The sequence below is a fragment of the Elgaria multicarinata genome, chromosome 3 (genome assembly GCF_023053635.1).
Source record: "Elgaria multicarinata webbii isolate HBS135686 ecotype San Diego chromosome 3, rElgMul1.1.pri, whole genome shotgun sequence".
Classification (NCBI taxonomy): Eukaryota; Metazoa; Chordata; class Lepidosauria; order Squamata; family Anguidae; genus Elgaria; species Elgaria multicarinata.
The window spans coordinates 73134925-73144922 of NC_086173.1; the positions used below are offsets into that span (position 1 = coordinate 73134925).

General features: G+C 42.5%; 1 protein-coding gene across 4 annotated transcripts in view; it reads left to right on the top strand.

Moving 5' to 3' along the window:
• Positions 1 to 9701, top strand: part of SH3TC2 (SH3 domain and tetratricopeptide repeats 2) — a 55169-nt gene extending 45468 nt beyond the window's left edge. For 3 of the 4 annotated variants that reach the window (XM_063120597.1, XM_063120598.1, XM_063120596.1), the window contains 4 exons: positions 865 to 987; positions 3498 to 3648; positions 5190 to 5386; positions 7240 to 9701. In XM_063120597.1, coding sequence (XP_062976667.1) covers positions 865 to 987; positions 3498 to 3648; positions 5190 to 5386; positions 7240 to 7431 — 663 coding nt within the window. In that variant the 3' untranslated portion in view covers positions 7432 to 9701. Of the gene's footprint in view, positions 1 to 864; positions 988 to 3497; positions 3649 to 5189; positions 5387 to 7239 lie in introns of those variants that run through there. The other variant, XM_063120599.1, reaches the window with a different exon arrangement.
• The last annotated feature ends 297 nt before the right edge of the window (positions 9702 to 9998 follow it).

Consider the following 9998-nt stretch of genomic DNA (forward strand, 5'->3'; position numbering starts at 1 on the left):
TGTTCTTGTGTTTGTTCTGATTTCTAGTCTCAATTATTGTGTAAGGATGTTAATATGTATGCATCTGAATAGAAGTCCAAGTTGAATTCATAACTCATCTTTTAATTATTGGGCTGTCTGCAACATTGCTAATCCGTTTACTCGATTGAAGTACTGCAAAGGAATCAATTGAGTTCAGTTTTCTATTAATTTGGCCCATGGATTCCACAGCAAACAAGCTTTTCCTGAGTTGCACAGATTCTGCAGTTATGCAGACTGGTCTTTTTGGTGTGTGTTTTTTAACTTTCTGGAATTTTACACAAATTTAGTCATAGAAAAATATGATTTTTTTTTAAAAAAAACAACCACCAGCAGAAAATGTGCATTGCATCAATAGGCTAAAGCATGAAAATGCACATTGGATGGATGAGGGGATTTGTGTAAATATGAATTTGCGCAAATGCTAATTTGTGCAAATTCAGGAAATTTGAAAAATCTGATTCTGCTGATGGAATGAAAGCCAACCGACAATTCATGAAACACAGACAGACTAGATTATACAAAAATTGAATACCCCTATGTACCATTAGTAAGCAACTTCTAGTGGTACGCCAATAGCATCAGCTAATGTGACAGCTTTTCTTGGAAAACTTGTCACATTAGCTGACGCTATTGGCGTACCACTAGAAGTTGCTTATGCTAGAGATATATATTAGTGTAAATGGAGCGGCAGTGTTGGATAGTGCCCATTATGAGCAAATATGAAAACTGTGCACATCCCTAATGCTGAAGGGCCAGTTCTGTCATCATTTAGTCATAGCTTTTAGTCATACCAGACATTATTTTTGTGTGATGATATTGCCAAAGCTCTTATTCCTTTTCCAGGCAGCCATACAGATGCCACTGAAACTTAAGGAGCTGCACCTGGCCATGGAACTGTATGAAGAGGCTGGTGATGTCTTTTTCAATGGAATCCACAACAGGCAACGAGCAGTGGAATATTACAGGGTACCGACCACAACAAAAATTGGCATTAATGTCTATACCCAGGCAGAATTTCATATCAAGATTTCACATGAGTATTCTTGGCATTTTTTATACATTTTAACTAATGAGTTTTTGTATTTTTATGCATTTTTATCTCTGATTTTTTTACACTGCCGAGAGATACCTTTAGATATGACAAGCAGTAAATAAATTGATATAATAGTGATAATGTTTGATAATAATAAATAACAGATTGGAAGAGATTATACCAAAGTGGAGGAAGGAAATGTAGGGTACATATTAGTGTGAGGCTGTGATTGTGGGCAAAATCCATAACCCTGCTCTAGTGATGCAACCTACACACTGAGGTTGTAGGCTGAGGACAGGCGTACCTGAAATCTGGCTCCCATCCAGATAGATCACCAAAGGTTGGCGGTAGTTTGTGTAGGCCGACACACACACACAGTGAAATTCAAGACCCCTCCCAGAAATATTTCTAGTGTTTCTCACCAGAAACTGGAAATATATGGGCTAATAATTTGATATGGGCATTGCATCATCCTTATCCCTTCCATTTTTAAAGCTTCTTAAACTGGGAAATCTAGTCTTTTTCTGCCAACCAGCTGATGCACTGGGTGGGAATTTGAAACAGGAAATCCCAGGCTTTACAGACCCCTGAAGTTGTTCCCTCACATAGTCGTAGGATGGCTGATCATGTTATTGCTGCCAGCTGCTATAGCAAAAAGTGGGGAGCTTTCTGTTTTGCTGCTGCTGCACACCTCCTAGGGCTACCCACAGGTTTTTAGTAGTCCTGCCCAGAGGTTTTCTCCCATTTGGGGTAAGTGGAGAGATTGTTAGAGCGGTCATTCCTTACCTATTAATAGAGATAACCGAGGATTCTGTCTCTTCTCTTCTTTCTTTTAAAATGAAATAACTCTTGCCACTGTGTCAAGAGGTGGCTTGGCTGCTCTGCTTGAAGTGGTGGGAAGGTGCTTTTTATTTGTTAAAAAAACAGAAAAAAGGGTGGGGTGGGGTGGGGTGGGGTAACCTCTTATTTAAAGTTAAGAGATTAAAAAAAACTTTTAAAAAACCCTTTCCCTGAAAATTGCTAAATAACTCTCTCTCTCTCTCTCTCTCTCTCTCTCTCTCTCTCTCTCTCTCTCTCTCTCTCTCTCTTTTTCATATGGGGAATGAAATGGTCTTGGAAAAATGGAGGGGGGTTGGGATTTCAGGCTAGCTTGGGTTTATAGAAATATAGAGACCTGGCTCACACAGTTGGTAGACAGTTGGTAGACAGTTGAACAAACTAATTTGTTTTCTGAATCCTTGGGTTGTTTCTTTCACCTTCCTTCACTCCCTCCCCCCCTTTCCCATATCCCAGGTCCCTACATGCCAGTAGTACTGGCATGTAGGGTGGCTGTTTTTTGTTTCTTTTACCACTCATGCCCACTGCCTCTGTAGTCTGGTGAAATGACCCATAAGCAACCCACGATTCTGGTTTCAAACATATTGGCAATCCATGGTTTAAACAACCTAGAGTTCACAACCCAACAACAAACCATGAGTTCTCTTTTGGATTGTTCGTGATTGGCTTGTTAACACAGCTTGTTTTGCGTATCATGACAACCCAGAATTCAACATTGGTGTGAACCATGTGAGTGGGTCATTATAAGGATGTCCCAGAGTTATTGTTCTCTGGTTATTTTCATTAGGATTTGATTTGGCCCTATGGTCTTGTTTTGTGTGATATTTTGTGTGTGCGTGTGTGTGTCTAAAGCCAATGCCTGAAGCTGGAATAGCTTACCCAATATTGCTTTGTATTACTATCCTGTTCTTATTCACTGTTGGCTTAAAGCAGAAGATTGTACTTCAGTTTGGGAAGGTAGGCAAAAATATTCTGCTGAACCATTGCAGGGCCTCATAATAGCTACGTAAAACAGATAGAGCTACCCAGATTAAAGACAATTTTTGATAGTCACATTTTTGAAAGGGTGGAATGTATAAAAAACACACTGATTAATTCAACTGTAGTCTCAGTTGCGTTTGTATTTTATCGTAAGGATTTTTCTTTAAGACATTTTTTAAAAAAGAAATGTAGGCATACTGCATTGTATTTATAGTAGCAGAAGGTTTAATTGAATTGAGTAGACATGAAGAAGTTCCAATTACAAAACAACAATCACAAAATGGCCTCTGGTTGCTCTGGAAGCTCAAGCAACACTGCAGAATAAGTGACTGAAGCTGTGCTTATGCCCATTACTAAATAAAAAGAGACCTGCAAGCTGTGAGGCTTGCTGGGTTCACTTCGACTTGTAAGAAAATGATGATTTGGCAAGAACCAAGCATAGAGAGCAAATACATATCTACGGGGAGGAGGGGAAGACTGAGTGTAATGGCATATTTCTCTTGTCTTGACTGTCTTTCTCTTTGAAGGGTTGTTTTACAGCTGGAATAGCACAGTGGCTACAGTGAGGTGGCATGGTAAGAAACAATGAAGTAACGTGAAAACATGGCTTCATATTTTTTGCCAGGGAGGAGCTATACCTCTAGCTAGGAAGCTGAAAGCCATGCAGACGGAGCTGAGGATATTCAACAAGCTGACTGAGTTGCAGATTGGACTCCAGAATTATGAGAATGCTTTGGAATGTGCTACCTTGGCAGTCAGGCTCAGTGTGGATGTAGGTAGGAAAGGACGAAGGATTTATGGCATGGTAATGTCTAAGCCTTATTGTGGAAGGCACATGGTGGATGTATTATTATTATTATTATTATTATTATTATTATTATTATTATTATTATTACATTTATATACTGCCCCATAGCGGAAGCTCTCTGGGTGGTTTACAAAAGTTAAAAACAGTGAACATTAAAAGAAATATACAAAATTTAAAACCATAAAAAGCATAAAATACAAACAAAATAGACAATATCCATTTAAAAACAACTATCCTGGGGTCAGTTAAAAAACTTAGCATATGCTGTTAAATGCTGTTAAATGCCTGGGAGAACAGAAGAGTCTTGACCTGGTGCCGAAAAGATAACAATGTGGGTGCCAGGGTCAGCAATTAAAAAAAAAAAACATTGTTACAAAAGCCAAAATAAATTTAAAATGCTCAGATCAACTGACAGTAATGGAGAGAGAGAAAGAGAGTGAGAGCAGAATATTATACTATAGATCCAAAGAAGAGAATTTGTATACATGCTTATTTGGGAGCAAAAGAAGCATGTCTGTATTAATTTTTGTCAGTGGAAAGAAGGAAGGAATTCTATCATTCAAAGCTGGAGACACAATCACTGGGGAAGAATGGCTAAATACGTTGTTCATCTTTCCCCAGATGAAGCCTTCAAATATTGCAACCAGAAATGATTTAACCAGGATTGTGCAAGACATTGTTAATGGAATATAACATTATTAGCTTTATATTAATTTTGTTGCAGCCAATAGTCTATAAATCCCTAGTTGAAAGAAAAGAATATGTGTTCCTATCCACCAAATTATACCAATTATTCTTGTAGTCTTCTCCACCAGCAGTTTGACATGGGTTAGCAATGCCGCTGTTGGCATGGTGCAATATGTATTCCTTCTATGGATGAGTGGATGGATCTGCCCAGTTCTAATTTATGAAACTGCTACAGATTGGGTGGTGGTCTGCTCCACATCTTTTTTTGACTTTTTTGGCCGTGTTCATTGAAAAACTGCACACTTTTTAAAAAAGCATTAGTAATATGGACCATAATGTCAACAGTTATTTTAACGGGTGGAAAGCCTACCTGACGTAAAATTGATGTGGATTTATTTCATTGGTTTGAATCGATAACAGCTTTTAGGACAGGTGGAGTCGAATCTGAATTGATAACAACTTGATCCTGTCCATTAAAAATAAATAAATCACACAATCCTTCAATGCACAGAATTGCTAGTGCACATTTATTTCCTGGAGGGGGGAATATGTGGCAGCAAGAGCATATTGTACATGCACTGTGGTCTTTGCAAGTTCCAGAAATCAAAATAATAATAATGGCAGAAAACAATTGCATTGGTGCTGCTTTGGGACCATGGCAAAGTAAATCAGAGAAACTGAGAAATCTGGAGGGGGTGGAATTCAGAGGGAAGGAAATTGAGAAGCATCCTGAATTCATGCAGTCCTCAGAGTCACCAAACTTGTGCTTTCATTTATTCATGACTTGTGGATAGGCTGCAGTGTTGCTTTTTTCTCCCCCAGGAGATCAATTGCAAGAACTGGTTGCCTTTCACCGACTAGCGACGGTGTATTATTTTCTGCAAATGTATGAAATGGCTGAGGACTGCTACCTGAGGACGCTGTTGCTGCGCTCACCACTGTTGCAAGGTGCTCAGGAAGCCATGTATTATTCCAAGGTTTACTGCCGCCTGGGAGATCTGACCCTGCACAAATTAAAGGTGAGAGTCAGGAGTTTGTGACCCATGCTGTGGTGCATCTTGCTAAAGATGGGACCAGGCCAGGTGTTAAGTTTAGTCTGACCTTGCATTTAAATGAGGACTTTCACTAACCCATTAAATCATCTAACAGCCTATAGTCAGCTGATGTCATGCATTGCCCCAGTAAGTTCCTCTCATTTGTGGTGATGCCTTAGGGTGGCCATGTGTCCTCTTTCACAGAGCACCATCCCCTCTTTGAAGGCATCCTCTGTTTGAAGAGCTGCCATGTCCAATTCCAGTTTAAGGACAAAGAATTATAAGAACTCTTGTCCATCAACAGTAAGCACTCAGGCAGCAGTCTAAACAGGCAGGCACACAGGTCACTTGGTCAAAGTATTCCATACTTTGATGAGACCTCTTGTATTTCTCTTTAAATTATAACCATAATTTTTAAATGTGCAGCTATGCAAAGATATTACAGGGAACACGGCAGTGTTCCCTGTGTTAAGGATGCTCAGTAAAAAAAGCATTCCACCATGTTAAAAGGAGTTATTGGGGGGTGGGTCATTCTAGCATCCTAAAATGAAAAATATTTCACCAATCTTTCTGAAACGGAGTACTGCCAGAAAGAAATGCTGATTTTACATACCCTGCGCATTTCAAGAAGATTGGTGAAATATTGAGGGCACTATGTCACTTTTAAGTGACAGAAGGGGGAAGCATCTCTGTTCCAAACTGGCACAGAAATGCTTCCGGGCTGGCGACCATTTTTTTGCGCACTAATGGCTCCAAATTGGGAGCCTTCCCATGCAATCCATTAGTAGGATTGCGTTGCCCTATCCTTGCCATTGATGGAATGGCCTTTCTTTTTTCAAAAGACCATTCTATCAATTTTTAATTTATATTTTAAAATTCCTATGTTTCCCTATGGGGAATCTGATAAGGCAACGCATGTGCCTCAGATTCCCCAGAGGGAGGGGAGGAGAAGTAAGGACAGCACGGCCTGCACTCAGCCGGGAGAGATAAGGTAAGTGGGGGGGCCTTGCCTGGAGCCGCCACTGCAGTTTGTGCAGCGGTGGCGGCGGGGCCAGGTAAGGGGCCAGATGGGAGGAGGGGTTCTTACCTGCTCCATCGTGGCTGGGCCTGGGGTTGAATTGAGCTTCCGGGTGGACCAGGGCACTCAGTTCAACCCCAGGCCTGGCCACGACGGAGAAGGTAAGTGAAGAGGGGGGGCTTGCCTGGAGCCGCTGCCGCCGCAGTTCATGCAGCAGCGGCAGGCCCAGGCAGGACGGGGGGTGCCTTACCTGCTCCGTCGGTGGCAGGCCCGGGTTTAAATTGAGCCCCCGGCTCCAACCGGAAGCAAGTCTGCAGTTGCGGCTTTGCTTCCGGTGGGGCCAGGGCGCTCAGTTCAACCACTGGCCCGCCGCCGAAGAAGCAGGTAAGTGAAGTTGGGGGGCTTGCCTGGAGCCGCTGCCACCACAGTTCGTGTGGTGGCGGCGGGCCCAGGAGGGACTGGGGGGGCCCTACCTTCTCCGGTGGCTGCGGGCCCGGGTGCTCAGTTGAAGCCCGGGCCCGCTGCCACCGGAGAAGGTAAGTGAAGGGGGGGCTTGCCTGGAGCGGGCCCTTAACTCCCAATTTCCCCGCTTTTTGGTGCTTGGTTGAAAAGTGTACATCCTTAACATTGTTTTGTAAACCGTAGGTTTTTTGTTTATAGATATACATTAGCACGTGCTAATTTTATGCAAATGCATGTCCTCTTTTATGATCTTTTTCTTGCAGGATGCATTGCTTCTTTTTTGGCCTGCATTGCTATCAGCATTCGCTTAGACGGGCGTCTAACTCCTTGCCTTTCATCTCTTGCCTTTTATTCTCAGGATGAACAAGATGCAGCCGGCTACTTCCTCATGGCCTTGGCTGCTGCCACTGAGCTTAGCGATCAGACTTTGCAAGGCAGGATTCAGGCCAGGTTGGCTCAAGTATACAATGCTTCCCAGGCAGATAAGAGCCCAAGAGGGTGGACCACATATCGAGCCCGATGGCTGAGTGAAAGAAGACAAGATGTATGATAAATCACCTTGTGGGACTCAAGAACTCAGGAGAAGCAAAGCAAATGTTCTTACCTCACTGCCAAAGAGCTTCCAGATGCTTCCTCGACCCAAAGTGAAGGGCAGGATGAGGTGGTGCTTCAGCCTCCTGCATTTTTAATCTAGCGATGAGAAAATCTTATTTGTTGCAGATGGATGCGCTTACATGTAGGTTCATGTGGCGTGGATAAAAGGCAAATCCACCATCTTTTTATCACCTAATATTTTATCAGCAACAGCAGTCACCTATGAAGAGAAAGATCTATTCACATTTAAAGACCTCATTAAGTAGACACTCACTGTGTAGGTGTGACTTAAAAGTATAAATTGAAAGCACAAAGTAGGATGTAAACAAGAGTGACTTTGTTGGAATGTGAGTGGGTCAGGCTTGGAAATGCATGGAGCTGGTCTCTGAAAAGATGCACCCAGAGGATGTTCAGTTTGTACCCATTCAACCTCAGTGCCAAATTGCAGAGTGTCCTTTCACATGCCCTGTGAGCCCCGGCTGAGCAGAAGGCTCCCTGAGAGTGAAGGCATTTCACTTGCAGGGGATGTGTTTCTTTGCTCATGCATGTTTCAAGATGTCCGTTATCTATGTTTATATTTATTTCTGTTTTTTATTGTTATCTCTACTCTCAGAAAGTTTCCTGGTGAAAATGAGCTGAATTAAGACCACAAAAGTATTCACAGCAAAGGCAGAATGTAAGATAGCAACAAGTGTTTACTAAATATGGCCGTAAAGAATTCCCTCCCTGCCTTTCATGATGCCTGTAGTTGCCAAGTCTCCACTTCCCTAGTGCTGAGAGATGATGGATCCTATATATCTAAAGAATATGGGGCATGGGTTGAATTCCACTGGGACAGCAGAAACAGAAGGGCAACAAAGATGATTAGGGGACTAGAAACTCCTATGAGGAAAGATGGAAGGAACTGGGTAAGTTTAGCCTTGAGGAGAGAAGACTTAGGGGAGATATGATTAACACTTTTCAAATAGCTAAAGGGTTGACACACAGAATAGGGCCACAGCCTGTTCTCTATCATCCAAGACTGCAGGACATGAAATAACAGGGGTAAGTTACAGGAAGGCAGATTTCAGTTGATTATCAGGAAAAACTTACTAATGGTCAGAGTAGTCAGACAGTGGAACCAACTTCCTGGGGAGTTGATGAACTCTCGCCGGAGGTATTTAAGCAAAGACTGGACACCATCTGGCAGGGTGACTTCGAAATGGATTCCTGCACTGATGAGATGGTTAGACTTGATGGCCTAAATGGCCCCTTCCAGCACTGATTCTATTCTATGCTTCTGTAACTTCCACAGTCAATCACACCCTGTGGTCCTCTTCTGTTCTGCCCATTCCAATGTCTTGGGGCCTCGTAGCGTACAAATATCCAGAACTGTTTAGGGTTTTAAATGGGAGGCTGATTAGGACACCCCTTTGTTTGATGCATTATGCCTGGTTTTTGCTACACCTTAGATTATTTCTGTGCATGAAGCACCTTCCAGAGGAGTGCACATCTGCCCTGTTAGGAGATGCATGAGCTGCTCCCACATTTGGAGCAGATGCATCTTCTTATGGTGTAGACACTAGTAATAATTAAGATTTTGCAAATGCAAACCCTCCCCCCCCACAAAAAACATTGTGCATTGTAGGTTCATCCTTCTGCTGGTGAGACCCCAGGAGAACTCCCATCTGTCTGCTTTATATCTGAAAATTGAGCCTTTGCTGAAGCGCATGACACTGAGTGGTAAGGGGCATATCATGAAGGAAATGGAGAAGTGGTAGTAGACGTAATGAGGCCTTGCTGTCTTGTTGAAAACCCCTACTTGCCTATACCAAATGCTATTATGGATCCGGATAACAGTTCTGAACTGCACCAGTCACTACAAAGGACAGATGCAGTCTTCCAAGTTGTGCTACAAAACAAAAGGTCTGAAGGCACCTAAACAGTTAAATGGGGGGGGGGGGAGAGACCTCAATGATAGAACATCTACTTTGCATGCAGAAAGCCCCAGGCTCTGACCTTGGCATCTTCATTGAAAGGCTTTCAGATAACAGAGCCGGGAACTGCCTGAGACCTTGGAGAGCCACTGCCAGTCATCATGCTGGACTAGGTGGACTAATGGTCTGACTCAATATGTTTCCTATGTTCATATAGGATGTTGAGTGTTGTAGCACTGATTTACCAGCTTGCAATGTATATTTTTGCTTTTTCTTTGTACTGTATCTCATCTCACCACTAGAGGGCAATAAAGACAGTACTTCTAAGTAGCCTTTAGTCCTTATTACAAGCTAAAATCTGTTTTGAAATTTTGAAGGGCTTCTTAGCAGTCTGAACTTTTAAGACCTACCTGTTGCTGTCTGACTGGACATAGTTAGAAGCATCTTCTAATTTTCCCGCAGGTTTCCATTGGTTTTGGAACCACCCCTAACTGCACCGTGATTTTGGAGGTCCGTTGTAGGTCCCCGGATTTTTGTTGCGGAACGCACACCCCTATTGCATATAGTTGAATTTACAAATACACAGAATTCCTGTCCACTAGCTATG